The sequence below is a fragment of the Rhinichthys klamathensis genome, unplaced genomic scaffold (genome assembly GCF_029890125.1).
Source record: "Rhinichthys klamathensis goyatoka isolate OS25496 unplaced genomic scaffold, OSU_Roscu_1.1 h1tg000155l_1, whole genome shotgun sequence".
NCBI classification, from domain to species: domain Eukaryota; kingdom Metazoa; phylum Chordata; class Actinopteri; order Cypriniformes; family Leuciscidae; genus Rhinichthys; species Rhinichthys klamathensis.
The window spans coordinates 1,447,470-1,465,000 of NW_026606690.1; the positions used below are offsets into that span (position 1 = coordinate 1,447,470).

Here is a 17,531-nt window from a genome sequence, read left to right on the forward strand (position 1 = left end):
CAGTAGTTAGATGATAACAGTGATGATATAAACCATGTTTCTGAATGACAGACACTAGTGATGACATGTAGATGGAGAAGAGAAGCGGTCCCAGCACTGATCCCTGAGGCACTCCAGTAGCTAGATGATGACAGTGATGATAGAAACCATGTTTCTGAATGACAGACACTAGTGATGACATGTAGATGGAGAAGAGAAGTGGTCCCAGCACTGAGCCCTGAGGCACTCCAGTAGCTAGATGATTACAGTGATGGGAAAAACCATGTTTCTGAATGACAGATCCTAGTGATGACATGTAGATGGAGAAGAGAAGCGGTCCCAGCAATGAGCCCTGAGGCACTCCAGTAGCTAGATGATAACAGTGATGGAGTAAACCATGTTTCTGAATGACAGATCCTAGTGATGACATGTAGATGGAGAAGAGAAGCGGTCCCAGCACTGAGCCCTGAGGCACTCCAGTAGCTAGATGATTAAGATAAAGCGTTGTGAATTCTGGCTCGCGTACCCCGAAGTGATAAAATAAAACAAAATTCTGTATCAAAATTTATAGGCAAGAAAAGTAGTTTGTTTAGGCTGGGTTGTATGAATTACAAACCTGCGCACATTTTTTAAAAAGCACATAACTATAGAATTCTGAATGAGCATGTGAACGCCGTCAGCGTTAATCACAGGTTCGCGTTTAAAGTCTGATCATTTCGACGGAGGTGAATCAATCAAAGTTAACTTTAGCTGGAAGTAACATTATTCAAGAACCGCTATAACGCCAAAACAATCTGTTACCTTAAATTATATGTTTATCTCTGTAAAGCTGCTTTGAAATGTGCACCCACTCCCCTACATTGTTCCAATGTACAGAGCGCGATTTAGCAGTTAGCAGTAATAGTAGAGATTTGAAAGCACATAGCACATTTTATTGAATCTGTTATATCTTTTTTCATAGTGGTGTGGTATGGAAGTCTGTCAGTGAAGAACAGAAACTCCTTAAACCAAATTGTAAGATGGGCCAGTAGGATAATAGGAGTAAATCAAAGGAACCTAGGAAATATATACACAAATCAGCTGTATCGGAAAGCAAGTGCTGTCTTGAGTGATCGGTCGCATCCCTTAAGGAATGATTTTAAGTTACTTCCGTCTGGTCGCCGGTTTGCGGCTTTGAGATGGAGAACAAGACGATATAAGAATACGTTTGTTCCAGCTGCAATTGAATTCCTAAATAATAAGAGAGAAGTTTTAGCACTTGACAGTTAATATGGATTGAGGATACATATGTGTTATGGCGCAGTCTGTCATGAAGTCTATTTGTCTATTTGTAAATTTGTATGAAATACTTGTATATTCTCATGTTTTTATGTTTTTGTGTGGATGACCGAATACTTTTTATCTGTAATACAATTTTACCTGCGGGTATGAAATAAAACTACCTACCTACCTACCATAGTGAATTCAGTTCACTAAAACAAACAAATGAGAACAAGCTGTACAGAAAGGAAAGAAATGGGGGAAAAAAGCAATACTCAAGGGCCTTGTTGGTGTCTTTGCTCGGTGGAGTCACGCAGGTCGAGTCGCTGGTCTTTACACTCTTCGCTCTTCATACGATGAGGGCTTCACACAAGGGCTGCCTAACCACTAACCAATTATATACATGCCTAATACCTTGTTATTAGGGGTGTAACGGTTCACAAAATTCACGGTTCGGTTCGATACGATACACTTGTGTCACGGTTCGGTATGTTTTCGATACAGCAAAAAGAAAGAAATGCCAGAGAAATTTCCTTGATTTATTTTTTTCAATTATATTTTTATTAAAACTAACATCATAAAGTATGGGTACTTTGTACTTTGAGCAATGATGGAGCTATACTTGACTTTTCTTAGGAGCATATAAACAAAACAGCTCCTTGGACAAAATGAAATGTAATATTGTAGTAGTTATAAACAAAGGTTTATTTTAGTTCAGATTAACGTAATGTTACTTGAAAGCATTATAGCCTACTATTCCTGCCACACTCCCATGGTTACAGTTAGTAGTGTTACTACATTAAACCCATGGTGAATGTTGCTGATCTGTGGACACTGAATAGTTCATTCATGGCACAATGTTTGTTCCTGGTTTCCACGTCAGCGCTGTTTGATCCGTTAATAAAGGAGAAATGTGAATGTTTCTCACTAGATCTCGCAGCGATGTTATTACTTCAGTGGCGAACTCAAATGTTTTCTTTACTGGATCTCCCTGTGTAGTAACAGTGCTGATGATTAAGATCGGCTCGCGCTGCATTGGTCCAAACTGATAAATGGTCCGTCAACCACACAATAACGAGCAGCTCAGTTTCGTTCCGCTTACATTACGTTTGCCATTTGATGTTGGGCAATGTTGTGGTCACGCCAGCGTCTCTTACATTATGAGCGCGCTTGCCACACGCGACGCGCCTACATTTGAAATAACGAAATTTTGGTCGCCAGGAGAAATTGGTCCAACGAACCGGTTCAAAACGAATACGTGTATCGTTACACCCTTACTTGTTATTGAATACAGCAGGCCACGCCCTACTACTTAGCAAAGCGAAACTCAAAAGCCACGCAAGATGCACGACAAACAAACAAAAAAGACTTCAGCACGAGTTTTACCACGGTACCAAGTTTCCTAGCAACAAAGAACCATGTTAAAATCTAATGAGAAAAGGAAACACTCACAAGCTGATGTCCTCTCCTGTTGCTTGACCGCTTCTTCTCTTGCAGGCGCGGGATCAGTATGATGATGCTGTGAGTTCGGGTCAGCAGGCGTTTCTGCTGGAAGAGAGCGATGAGAGTTCAGATGTCTTCAAACTGAGTGTCGGGTGTTTGTCTCCAGGACAGAGCGCCGTCATCAACATCGTCTATGTGATGGAGCTCAGTGTTCAGGCCGACCACGCACTCCGCTTCTGTCTGCCGGCCGTACTCAACCCCAGATACACACCCACAGGTGCAGTCTAACCCCAGATTAACACCCACAGGTGCGGTTTAACCCCAGATACACACCCTCAGGTGTGGTTTAACCCCAGATACACACCCTCAGGTGTGGTTTAACCCCAGATACACACCCTCAGGTGTGGTTTAACCCCAGATACACACCCTCAGGTGTGGTTTAACCTCAGTTACACACCCACAGGTGCAGTCTAACCCCAGATTAACACCCTCAGGTGCGGTTTAACCCCAGATACACACCCTCAGGTGTGGTTTAACCTCAGTTACACACCCACAGGTGCAGTCTAACCCCAGATTAACACCCACAGGTGCAGTCTAACCCCAGATACACACCCACAGGTGCAGTCTAACCCCAGATACACACCCACAGGTGCAGTCTAACCCCAGATACACACCCTCAGGTGCAGTTTAACCCCAGATACACACCCTCAGGAGCGGTTTAACCCCAGATACACACCCTCAGGTGCGGTTTAACCCCAGATACACACCCTCAGGTGCAGTCTAACCCCAGATACACACCCTCAGGTGCGGTTTAACCCCAGATACACACCCACAGGTGCGGTTTTACCCTAGATACACACCCACAGGTGCGGTTTAACCCCAGATACACACCCATGGGTGCGGTTTAACCCCAGATACACACCCTCAGGTCCAGTTTAACCCCAGATACACACCCTCAGGTGCGGTTTAACCCCAGATACACACCCACGGGTGCGGTTTAACCCTAGATACACACCCTCAGGTGCGGTCTAACCCCAGATACACACCCACAGGTGCAGTTTAACCCCAGATACACACCCACAGGTGCGGTTTAACCCCAGATACACACCCACGGGTGCGGTATAACCCCAGATACACACCCTCAGGTGTGGTTTAACCCCATATACACACCCTCAGGTGCAGTTCAACCCCAGATACACACCCACGGGTGTGGTTTAACCCCAGATACACACCCTCAGGTGCAGTTCAACCCCAGATACACACCCACGGGTGCGGTTTAACCCCAGATACACACCCTCAGGTGTGGTTTAACCCCAGATACACACCCTCAGGTGCAGTTTAACCCCAGATACACACCCACAGGTGCAGTCTAACCCCAGATACACACCCACAGGTGCGGTTTAACCCCAGATACACACCCTCAGGTGTGGTTTAACCCCAGATACACACCCTCAGGTGTGGTTTAACCTCAGTTACACACCCTCAGGTGCAGTTTAACCCCAGATACACACCCACAGGTGCAGTCTAACCCCAGATACACACCCCTCAGGTGCAGTCTAACCCCAGATACACACCCTCAGGTGCGGTTTAACCCCAGATACACACCCTCAGGTGCGGTTTAACCCCAGATACACACCCACAGGTGCGGTTTAACCCCAGATACACACCCACAGGTGCGGTTTAACCCCAGATACACACCCACGGGTGCGGTTTAACCCCAGATACACACCCACGGGTGCGGTTTAACCCCAGATACACACCCTCAGGTAAGGTTTAACCCCAGATACACACCCTCAGGTGCGGTTTAACCCCAGATACACACCCTCAGGTGCGGTTTAACCCCAGATACACACCCTCAGGTGCAGTCTAACCCCAGATTAACACCCACAGGTGCGGTTTAACCCCAGATACACACCCTCAGGTGTGGTTTAACCCCAGATACACACCCTCAGGTGTGGTTTAACCCCAGATACACACCCTCAGGTGTGGTTTAACCCCAGATACACACCCTCAGGTGTGGTTTAACCTCAGTTACACACCCACAGGTGCAGTCTAACCCCAGATTAACACCCTCAGGTGTGGTTTAACCCCAGATACACACCCTCATGTGTGGTTTAACCTCAGTTACACACCCACAGGTGCGGTTAAACCCCAGATACACACCCTCAGGTGCGGTTTAACCCCAGATACACACCCAGAGGTGCAGTTTAACCCCAGATACACACCCTCAGGTGCGGTTTAACCCCAGATACACACCCACAGGTGCAGTCTAACCCCAGATACACACCCTCAGGTGCGGGTTAACCCCAGATGCACACCCTCAGGTGCGGTTTAACCCCAGATACACACCCTCAGGTGCGGTTTAACCCTAGATACACACCCTCAGGTGCGGTCTAACCCCAGATACACATCCACAGGTGCAGTTTAACCCCAGATACACACCCTCAGGTGTGGTTTAACCCCAGATACACACCCTCAGGTGCGGTTTAACCCCAGATACACACTCTCAGGTGCAGTCTAACCCCGGATACGCACCCACAGGTGTGGTTTAACCCCAGATACACACCCTCAGGTGCGGTTTAACCCCAGATACACACCCACAGGTGCAGTTTAACCCCAGATACACACCCACAGGTGCGGTTTAACCCCAGATACACACCCACGGGTGCGGTATAACCCCAGATACACACCCTCAGGTGTGGTTTAACCCCATATACACACCCTCAGGTGCAGTTCAACCCCAGATACACACCCACGGGTGTGGTTTAACCCCAGATACACACCCTCAGGTGCAGTTCAACCCCAGATACACACCCACGAGTGCGGTTTAACCCCAGATACACACCCTCAGGTGTGGTTTAACCCCAGATACACACCCTCAGGTGCAGTTTAACCCCAGATACACACCCACAGGTGCAGTCTAACCCCAGATACACACCCACAGGTGCGGTTTAACCCCAGATACACACCCTCAGGTGTGGTTTAACCCCAGATACACACCCTCAGGTGTGGTTTAACCTCAGTTACTCACCCTCAGGTGCAGTTTAACCCCAGATACACACCCACAGGTGCAGTCTAACCCCAGATACACACCCTCAGGTGCGGTTCAACCCCAGATACACACCCACTGGTGCGGTTCAACGCCAGATACACACCCTCAGGTGCAGTTTAACCCCAGATACACACCCACAGGTGCAGTCTAACCCCAGATACACACCCACTGGTGGTGTCTAACCCCAGATACACACCCTCAGGTGCGGTTTAACCCCAGATACACACCCTCAGGTGCGGTTTAACTCCAGATACACACCCTCAGGTGCGGTTTAACCCCAGATACACACCCTCAGGTGCGGTCTAACCCCAGATACACACCCTCAGGTGCAGTCTAACCCTAGATACACACCCTCAGGTGCGGTTTAACCCTCTGGGGTCGGCGGTCTCGCCGGCGATACCAGCTCACTTTTTTCCTTATCAGTGCAAAAGAGACTCAAATTACTCTGTTGATTTTGATCTTACATATAAGTGTTGTACATCATTCGATCCTGTTAAGTTTGTATTTTTTTTGTGGAACCTCATAATAAAAACAAAGTGTTGTGCTTTTCGCCTAATAAAGAAAAATAAACATGATGCGCGTTCTGCGTTCTCTCTGTCAGTGAAGTCCATTCTGAAACGCGTCCGAAAAATGAACTGTAACTCTGCAAATACTCAGTCAAACAGGTATACAGGCACACAGGCATGAAGCCTGAATTATCTTCTTTTAAATGAAGTTATTTATATAAAAAACAAATTTTCTCATTTGATGTAATCTGTACGAAAAGAGAGAGATGATAGTCGTTCTCGTCTCAGGTCATTAAAGTTAACTTGACCACGCCCACGGAGCGCGCGCTCTATTCTAACACAAATGCTCTGAGGCGATCCACGCCCACGCCTACGACGCTGTGAGGAATAATACTATCTTAATAATAATCCTGGAAAAAATTACCTCAGAAGTAGCCTACAGGTAGTTTCATTTGGAGGAGCAACGGATCCAGCTGAGGAATAGGCAGGCTACATTCTTTATTTTCAAGTGCTTTGTTCTAATCGCGATATGGAATAGTGTCTGTAAACAAAAAGACTGTTTGAATATCAATCGCATTTTTGTGTGTGAATGAATGAACAGCTTTTACCTAACTATATTCCAATACTGAGATGAGTAAAAATCGACTGAAATATGTTGAAATAAAATATTTTTGTATAAGCAACGTATTAAACTGCAAATTAACATTTATATGTCCTAATCATAAAAACGATATGTTACATATGAAAGACAAGATGTCGTTTTTACTGTAAAATACTGCCACATCAAATAAGCTTGTTTGCTAAGACGTTATTATAGTGTTTGTTCGATTGTAGGCTATATTCAAACTAATTAATCCGCAACTGTGAAATATGTATGATAAAATGTATACTTTAATATATACAAAGAAAGATTACATTTGAAATATAGTTAATTTTAATTGTTGTTGTAATTGTAACCTTTTTATTAAAATAGCAAAAATATATGTAGGCTACATATAAATAAATCTTAGGTAAATCTTAAAAGCTCAATATAAGCCTCCTCTTTAAATGATTTGTATTGTGTTTTATTAGTGACACATTTGGGATATATTCCCAAACTTTCTGTAAAAACAGTATGAGAATTAACTGCACAATTACTAGAAATGTTTACATTTGATATTATACAATTTGCCAGCACAATTAGAAAAATAAATAAATAATTGGAACTGTGAACAAATTTTGTATTATATAGGCCTATATATATATATATATATATATATATATTGTCATTGCATTCTTGTGGCTCAGTGACACACCTGAATGAAAGGGTCATTAGTATGCAGCCCCATTATGCGCTCATTATGCGGGCCCATTGTCTTCTCAGGTGTGAATCACAGCAGGTCACACCCCTGCGCATATTGCCTTTCCAAACAAAAAGTGTCATTTTTAAATTTAAACCAATCTATTGTTTTATGTGAATGATAAGGCAGGATGATTTTCAGATCATTTTGAAGAAAAAACTCTAGGCGACAACATCCATTAGTCAAAAGTCTTGTGGACACATATTCAGTATGTGTTTTGTGGCCTTATTTCAGAAACTTTAAGTTTTAGTTTTTTTCAATAACCACGCATAAACAATATCTAACCCCAGATACACACCCACAGGTGCAGTCTAACCCCAGATACACACCCTCAGGTGCAGTCTAACCCCAGATACACACCCACAGGTGCAGTCTAACCCCAGATACACACCCACAGGTGCAGTCTAACCCCAGATACACACCCACAGTTGCAGTCTAACCCCAGATACACAATGTGAATATATAGTAAAGTGTAATTTATTCCTGTGATCAAAGCTGAATTTTCAGCATCATTAGTCCAGTCTTCAGTGTCACATGATCCTTCAGAAATCACTCTAATATGATGATTTGATACTGAAATGTTTATGATTTTTATCAATGAAAACATTGCAGTGCTTTACTGTTCAGCAGTCGAATCGGCTGTGTCAACCAGATGCACAGGTCAGTTCTGGTTGGCAGTTCGGCTCTATATTGATACTAGGTTATATCTCTGTTTGTCCATGTGATTCTCTCAGCTTCAGCTGCTGGTGTTCCAGAAGTTTCCTCAGCATCTGTTATTCCGTACACACTGTCTCTGAGTGTTGATGTGAGATCTTCAGATCGCATCTCCAGGCTTGAGTCTAGCTGCCCTCTGGATCCTCTGGTGTTCCTCGACGCACACCACACACACGCCACGGTACTGTCTGTGTGTGTGTGTGTCTGAGTGTGTCTGAGAGTGTGTGTGTGTGTCTGAGTGTGTGTGTCTGAGTGTGTGTGTGTTTGTGTTTGTGTACAGGTTTTATGCACTTAGCGTCTGTAATGTGTGTGTAGGTGAGTCTGAGTGTGTCTGAGAGTGTGTGTGTGTCTGAGTGTGTGTGTGTGTGTGTGTGTGTTTGTGTGTGTGTGTGTCTGAGTGTGTGTGTGTTTGTGTTTGTGTACAGGTTTTATGCACTTAGCATCTGTAATTTGTGTGTGTAGGTGAGTCTGAGTGCTGGTCACCGGTTCGATAAGGATGTTGAGCTGCTTCTGTACTATGAGAATACCCATCAGCCCAGTGCTGTCGTGGAGGCCGGAGCAGCCACGGCTCAGCCAGGTACAGGCTTTAGTTTTTACAGTAATTTAGTATGCTGTAAATATACGAATGTGTCAGTTAAGGGGTTACTTCACCCTAAAATGAAAATTAAGTCATTGTAGGCAAGAAGTTTATCTTGTAATAAAATCCGACATTGTCAGAAGTTCTTGAAGGCAATTATTTGGCCATTGGTGTTCATGTCTTACAAGTGATTAAAAATGGCGGATTTTGCCCTAGTCAATGGCAAAACTTCCCTGTATCTAAAATTGATAACTATAAGGTGGGTAAATACATATTTTTGATGGTGTTTGTAGTTCTGATCATAATTATCATGTTCTCGCCCTGATCTCTGATGTTTAGGGTGGGTCGTATGTGAGTTGGGACACAGGACTTGATTAGTTCAGGGAGTTTGATTCGCTCTGCAGGATAGAGACTGTCATACAGTGCAACACGAATCATACAGGACAGAATTCAGGCCATTTACACCCCCTTACCCTGTTTACACTGTCTCGGTTTCAGGCTCTCTGATGGGCGACCCAGTGCTCATGATCAGTTTGTACCCAGAGTTCCCTGCAGACGTGATGTCATCGCTGGCATCTCAAGGCGAGTTTGTGTTTGTGGTTGACAGATCCGGCAGTATGGACTGCAGCATGCATAATGGGAAAGACGCACAGATGCGCATCGAAAGTGCAAGAGTAAGATTTCGGATTTCAGAAATTACAAATATATATTAAGATTTGAGTCACTATACTCACTGTACATGCTTCTCTCTACTGTACTCACTGCACATGCTTCTCTGTACTGTACTCGCTGTACATGTTTATCTCTACTGTACTCACTGTACATGTTTATCTCTACTGTACTCACGGTACATGCTTCTCTCCACTGTACTCACTGTATATGTTTATCTCTACTGTACTCACTGCACATGCTTCTCTCTACTGTACTCACTGTACATGCTTCTCTCTACTGTACTCACTGTACATGTTTCTCTCTACTGTACTCACTGTACATGCTTCTCTCTACTGTACTCAGTGTACATGCTTCTCTCCACTGTACTCACTGTATATGTTTATCTCTACTGTACTCACTGCACATGCTTCTCTCTACTGTACTCACTGTACATGCTTCTCTCTACTGTACTCACTGTACATGTTTCTCTCTACTGTACTCACTGTTCATGCTTCTCTCTACTGTACTCACTGTACATGTTTCTCTCTACTGTACTCACTGTACATGCTTCTCTCTACTGTACTCACTGTACATGTTTCTCTCTACTGTACTCACTGTTCATGCTTCTCTCTACTGTACTCACTGTACATGTTTCTCTCTACTGTACTCACTGTACATGTTTCTCTCTACTGTACTCACTGCACATGCTTCTCTCTACTGTACTCGCTGTACATGCTTCTCTCCACTGTACTCACTGTACATGTTTATCTCTACTGTACTCACTGCACATGCTTCTCTCTACTGTACTCACTGTACATGCTTCTCTCTACTGTACTCACTGTACATGTTTCTCTCTACTGTACTCACTGCACATGCTTCTCTCTACTGTACTCACTGTACATGTTCATCTCTACTGTACTCACTGTACATGTTTCTCTCTACTGTACTCACTGCACATGTTTCTCTCTACTGTACTCACTGTACATGTTTCTCTCTACTGTACTCACTGTACATGTTTCTCTCTACTGTACTCACTGTACATGTTTCTCTCTACTGTACTCACTGCACATGCTTCTCTCTACTGTACTCAGTGTACATGCTTCTCTCTACTGTACTCACTGCACATGCTTCTCTCTACTGTACTCACTGTACATGCTTCTCTACTGTACTCACTGTACATGCTTCTCTCTACTGTACTCACTGTACATGCTTCTCTCTACTGTACTCACTGTACACGCTTCTCTGTACTGTACTCACCGCACATGCTTCTCTCCACTGTACTCACTGTACATGTTTCTCTCTACTGTACTCACTGTACACGCGTCTCTACTGTACTCACTGTACATGCATCTCTACTGTACTCGCTGTACATGCTTCTCTCCACTGTACTCACTGTACATGTTTATCTCTACTGTACTCGCTGTACATGCTTCTCTCTACTGTACTCGCTGTACATGCTTCTCTCTACTGCACTCGCTGTACATGCTTCTCTCTACTGTACTCGCTGTACATGTTTCTCTCTACTGTACTCAGTGTACATGCTTCTCTCCACTGTACTCACTGTACATGTTTATCTCTACTGTACTCGCTGTACATGCTTCTCTCTACTGTACTCACTGTACATGCTTCTCTCTACTGTACTCAGTGTACATGCTTCTCTCCACTGTACTCACTGTACATGTTTATCTCTACTGTACTCGCTGTACATGCTTCTCTCTACTGTACTCACTGTTCATGCTTCTCTCTACTGTACTCACTGTACATGTTTCTCTCTACTGTACTCACTGTACATGTTTCTCTCTACTGTACTCACTGTACATGCTTCTCTCTACTGTACTCACTGTACATGTTTCTCTCTACTGTACTCACTGTACATGTTTCTCTCTACTGTACTCACTGTACATGTTTCTCTCTACTGTACTCACCGCACATGCTTCTCTCCACTGTACTCACTGTACATGCATATCTACTGTACTCACCGTACATGCTTCTCTACTGTACTCACTGTACATGCATATCTACTGTACTCACTGTACATGCTTCTCTACTGTACTCACTGAACATGTTTCTCTCTACTGTACTCACTGCACATGCTTCTCTCTACTGTACTCACTGTACATGTTCATCTCTATTGTACTCACTGTACATGTTTCTCTCTACTGTACTCACTGTACATGTTTCTCTCTACTGTACTCACTGTACATGTTTCTCTCTACTGTACTCACTGCACATGCTTCTCTCTACTGTACTCACTGTACATGTTTCTCTCTACTGTACTCACTGCACATGCTTCTCTCTACTGTACTCACTGTACATGTTTCTCTCTACTGTACTCACTGTACATGTTTCTCTCTACTGTACTCACTGTACATGTTTCTCTCCACTGTACTCACTGTACATGTTTCTCTCTACTGTACTCACTGTACATGTTTCTCTCTACTGTACTCACTGTACATGCTTCTCTCTACTGTACTCACTGTACATGTTTATCTCTACTGTACTCACTGTACATGCTTCTCTCTACTGTACTCACTGTACATGTTTCTCTCTACTGTACTCACTGCACATGCTTCTCTCTACTGTACTCACTGTACATGTTTCTCTCTACTGTACTCACTGCACATGCTTCTCTCTACTGTACTCACTGTACATGTTTCTCTCTACTGTACTCACTGTACATGTTTCTCTCTACTGTACTCACTGTACATGTTTCTCTCCACTGTACTCACTGTACATGTTTCTCTCTACTGTACTCACTGTACATGTTTCTCTCTACTGTACTCACTGTACATGCTTCTCTCTACTGTACTCACTGTACATGTTTATCTCTACTGTACTCACTGTACATGCTTCTCTCTACTGTACTCACTGTACATGTTTCTCTCTACTGTACTCACCGCACATGCTTCTCTCCACTGTACTCACTGTACATGCTTCTCTACTGTACTCACTGTACATGCTTCTCTCTACTGTACTCACTGTACATGCATATCTACTGTACTCACTGTACATGCTTCTCTACTGTACTCACTGAACATGCATCTCTACAGTACACGCGCTCGCATGCACACACACACACACACACACACACACACACACACACTGTGTCTCTACTGTACTCACACACACACTGTGTCTCTGTAGGACACGCTGCTGCTGCTGCTGAAGAGTCTTCCCATGGGATGCTACTTCAACATCTATGGATTCGGCTCTCACTTCGAGTCCTTCTTCCCGTCAGTAACGTTAGCTGTTCTTCAGGAATGATCTCATGCTGGTCAGCGGTGGTTTAGTGATAGACTGTGGTGTGTGTCGTTGCAGTCAGAGTGTTGTGTACAGCGAGGACACGATGGAAGAGGCTCTGAAGAGAGTAAAGAACATGCAGGCAGACATGGGCGGCACAGAGATCCTTCAGGCTCTGAAACACATCTACAGTCAGAGCTGTTTCCCGGATCACCCCCGACAGGTACACACACACACTCACTCATCATTCAACACGCTTCCTGAACACTGCTGAGGTGTGTTTCTGAGCCTGATTCTCTCTCAGCTGTTCATTTTCACTGATGGAGAGGTGTGGAACACTAAAGAGGTGCTGGACCTGGTGAAAAGTCACGTTTACTCTCACAGGTGGGCGCTCACGTCTCACTCCTCCTTCACTGATATCACCCGCTTCACTTCAGGTTCACTTCATGTCAGACGGTCCTGTGTCCTCAGGTGTTTCTCCTTCGGGATTGGTGAGGGTGCGAGTACGGCTCTCATCACAGGAATGGCCAGAGAAGGTTCTGGTCACGCTCAGTTCATCACAGGCACTGACCGCATGCAGCCCAAAGTAAGATCTGCTCCGGACAGGATCAGTACGAGACGTTCAGGGTTTTTACTCCCCATCCTCTCTTGTTCTTCTCCTTCAGGTGATGCAGTCGCTCCGGTTTGCTCTCCAGCCGGCCGTGGATAATATCTCTGTGGACTGGAGCGTTCCCGAGGGCGTTACGGTGGACATGCTGTCTCCCCCCATCAGTGCCCTGTTCCAGGGTCAGAGGGCGCTCCTCTACGCTCAGCTGAAAGGACAGGTCAAAGCTTTTTAATGGGGTCCTATTACGCCCTTTTACGAAGTCTTGATTTAGTTTTTGTATGTACTAGAATATGCTTTCGTGCTTGATTGTTCTAAAAAACATTATTTTTCACATATTTTACATTATTACAGCTCCTCTCTCCCCAGTCTGTCCCGAAAACATTATTTTGTTCCAGTTTCGATGAAGTCCCTCCTTCCGAAATACAAGATGTGCTGTGATTGGCAGCGCTTGCCATGTTCGGAAAATGTCCGGCCCCTCCATTACCGAGAGTTCATTGCGGTTCTGGAAGCTGTTCTTTATAAAATGTGCAGCACACAGATAAACATCGGGATTATAATGTTCAGGAACAGTGTTTAAAATGTAATTTTACCCATTCTAAGTTCGTCAGAAGGTCAAGCAAATTATGTTTTTTTAACGAAGTTTAGGAGGAGCACATTCAAATGATCTATCCAATCAGTTCGTCGTCAGCAATTATCACATCTATCCTATCAGCATGAGAGGAGGCCTATATACAGTTGCAATCGGAATTATTCAACCCCCATTGCAAATCTCTGGGGTTAGGGCAACATTTACAGACTCTCAGCTGTTTGCAATGAACAAATAAAACAAAAGTAATTGAATTAGCTCAACACAAATGTTTCAAGTGGTTTCTCCAAATAATTAAAAATGAAACTTTAAATGACTTCAGTCTCAAAACGATCACCCCTTCATGGCAGCGTCTTCAGCTCTGAGTCGAGCAGCCGTCTGCTGTTGAGCCGCTGGAGCGAGACGTATAACCGACAGCAGCTTCTGTTCCTGAGGGATCTGAGGATCGAGACGTATGACCGACAGCAGCTTCTGTTCCTGAGGGATCTGAGGATCGAGACGTATGACCGACAGCAGCTTCTGTTCCTGAGGGATCTGAGGATCGAGACGTATGATCGACAGCAGCTTCTGTTCCTGAGGGATCTGAGGATCGAGACGTATGATCGACAGCAGCTTCTGTTCCTGAGGGGTCTGAGGATCGAGACGTATGATCGACAGCAGCTTCTGTTCCTGAGGGATCTGAGGATCGAGACGTATGATCGACAGCAGCTTCTGTTCCTGAGGGATCTGAGGATCGAGACGTATGATCGACAGCAGCTTCTATTCCTGAGGGGTCTGAGGATCGAGACGTATGACCGAGAGCAGCTTCTGTTCCTGAGGGATCTGAGGATCGAGACGTATGACCGACAGCAGCTTCTGTTCCTGAGGGATCTGAGGATCGAGACGTATGACCGACAGCAGCTTCTGTTCCTAAGGGGTCTGAGGATCGAGACGTATGACCGACAGCAGCTTCTGTTCCTGAGGGATCTGAGGATCAAGACGTATGACCGACAGCAGCTTCTGTTCCTGAGGGATCTGAGGATCGAGACGTATGATCGACAGCAGCTTCTGTTCCTGAGGGATCTGAGGATCGAAACGTATGATCGACAGCAGCTTCTGTTCCTGAGGGATCTGAGGATCGAGACGTATGACCGACAGCAGCTTCTGTTTCTGAGGGATCTGAGGATCAAGACGTATGACCGACAGCAGCTTCTGTTCCTGAGGGATCTGAGGATCGAGACGTATGACCGACAGCAGCTTCTGTTCCTGAGGGATCTGAGGATCGAGACGTATGATCGACAGCAGCTTCTGTTCCTGAGGGATCTGAGGATCGAGACGTATGATCGACAGCAGCTTCTGTTCCTGAGGGATCTGAGGATCGAGACGTATGATCGACAGCAGCTTCTGTTCCTGAGGGATCTGAGGATCAAGACGTATGACTGACAGCAGCTTCTGTTCCTGAGGGATCTGAGGATCAAGACGTATGACCGACAGCAGCTTCTGTTCCTGAGGGATCTGAGGATCGAGACGTATGATCGACAGCAGCTTCTGTTCCTGAGGGATCTGAGGATCGAGACGTATGATCGACAGCAGCTTCTGTTCCTGAGGGATCTGAGGATCGAGACGTATGATCGACAGCAGCTTCTGTTCCTGAGGGATCTGAGGATCGAGACGTATGACCGACAGCAGCTTCTGTTCCTGAGGGATCTGAGGATCGAGACGTATGATCGACAGCAGCTTCTGTTCCTGAGGGATCTGAGGATCGAGACGTATGATCGACAGCAGCTTCAGTTCCTGAGGGGTCTGAGGATCGAGACGAATGATCGACAGCAGCTTCTGTTCCTGAGGGATCTGAGGATCGAGACGTATGATCGACAGCAGCTTCTGTTCCTGAGGGATCTGAGGATCGAGACGTATGACCGACAGCAGCTTCTGTTCCTGAGGGATCTGAGGATCGAGACGTATGACCGACAGCAGCTTCTGTTCCTGAGGGATCTGAGGATCGAGACGTATGACCGACAGCAGCTTCTGTTCCTGAGGGATCTGAGGATCGAGACGTATGATCGACAGCAGCTTCTGTTCCTGAGGGATCTGAGGATCGAGACGTATGATCGACAGCAGCTTCTGTTCCTGAGGGATCTGAGGATCGAGACGTATGATCGACAGCAGCTTCTGTTCCTGAGGGATCTGAGGATCGAGACGTATGATCGACAGCAGCTTCTGTTCCTGAGGGATCTGAGGATCGAGACGTATGACCGACAGCAGCTTCTGTTCCTGAGGGATCTGAGGATCGAGACGTATGACCGACAGCAGCTTCTGTTCCTGAGGGATCTGAGGATCGAGACGTATGACCGACAGCAGCTTCTGTTCCTGAGGGATCTGAGGATCGAGACGTATGACCGACAGCAGCTTCTGTTCCTGAGGGATCTGAGGATCGAGACGTATGATCGACAGCAGCTTCTGTTCCTGAGGGATCTGAGGATCGAGACGTATGATCGACAGCAGCTTCTGTTCCTGAGGGATCTGAGGATCGAGACGTATGATCGACAGCAGCTTCTGTTCCTGAGGGATCTGAGGATCGAGACGTATGACCGACAGCAGCTTCTGTTCCTGAGGGATCTGAGGATCGAGACGTATGACCGACAGCAGCTTCTGTTCCTGAGGGATCTGAGGATCGAGACGTATGATCGACAGCAGCTTCTGTTCCTGAGGGATCTGAGGATCGAGACGTATGATCGACAGCAGCTTCTGTTCCTGAGGGATCTGAGGATCGAGACGTATGATCGACAGCAGCTTCTGTTCCTGAGGGATCTGAGGATCGAGACGTATGACCGACAGCAGCTTCTGTTCCTGAGGGATCTGAGGATCGAGACGTATGACCGAGAGCAGCTTCTGTTCCTGAGGGATCTGAGGATCGAGACGTATGATCGACAGCAGCTTCTGTTCCTGAGGGATCTGAGGATCGAGACGTATGATCGACAGCAGCTTCTGTTCCTGAGGGATCTGAGGATCAAGACGTATGACCGACAGCAGCTTCTGTTCCTGAGGGATCTGAGGATCGAGACGTATGACCGACAGCAGCTTCTGTTCCTGAGGGATCTGAGCCGTTCCTCATGAGCTCCGGCCTCCAGCTCTGGGATATTCCTGGGCTTCTTCACATCCCTCGGAGGTGTTCTGTGGGGTTCGAGTCAGGAGACTGTGCGGCCCCTGTGTCTCCCAGCACTTCTCCTGACACCGAGCCTGAGTGGAGTCTGAGGTTTGCTCGGGATTGTTGTCCTGTTGAAGGTCCGAGCTCCAGCTCCTCCTCACTGACGGCATGATGTTCTCTCCCAGGATCTCCTGATCCTTCAGTGATCATCTCTCCTTCCTCACGCTGCAGGTCTCCAGAGCCGGGGGATATAGAGCCGCCGCAGAGCATCACGAGCTCCTCACCCTGAACTGTAGACCGTGTTCTCATCAGTTTACGCTTCATTCTTTCTCAGACACAGCGCTGATCCAGAGGGGACTCTGGGACTGGGCCGAACACGAGAGCTCGGAGCCTCTCCTCGGACAGACACCAGATACTGTTCTCTTTGACAGCAGAAGCTCAGCCAGGCC

At 45.9% G+C, this 17,531-nt stretch overlaps 1 protein-coding gene across 2 annotated transcripts in view; it reads left to right on the forward strand.

The window, feature by feature from the left end:
• Positions 1 to 17,531, forward strand: part of LOC130090952 (von Willebrand factor A domain-containing protein 5A-like) — a 41,737-nt gene that overhangs the window by 21,258 nt on the left and 2,948 nt on the right. The window contains exons 4-13 of one of the 2 annotated variants that reach the window (XM_056258598.1): positions 2,737 to 2,959; positions 8,315 to 8,475; positions 8,757 to 8,871; positions 9,370 to 9,545; positions 12,667 to 12,755; positions 12,841 to 12,985; positions 13,067 to 13,146; positions 13,234 to 13,348; positions 13,428 to 13,586; positions 13,721 to 13,951. In XM_056258598.1, coding sequence (XP_056114573.1) covers positions 2,737 to 2,959; positions 8,315 to 8,475; positions 8,757 to 8,871; positions 9,370 to 9,545; positions 12,667 to 12,755; positions 12,841 to 12,985; positions 13,067 to 13,146; positions 13,234 to 13,348; positions 13,428 to 13,586; positions 13,721 to 13,807 — 1,350 coding nt within the window. In that variant the 3' untranslated portion in view covers positions 13,808 to 13,951. Of the gene's footprint in view, positions 1 to 2,736; positions 2,960 to 8,314; positions 8,476 to 8,756; positions 8,872 to 9,369; positions 9,546 to 12,666; positions 12,756 to 12,840; positions 12,986 to 13,066; positions 13,147 to 13,233; positions 13,349 to 13,427; positions 13,587 to 13,720; positions 13,952 to 17,531 lie in introns of those variants that run through there. The other variant, XM_056258597.1, reaches the window with a different exon arrangement.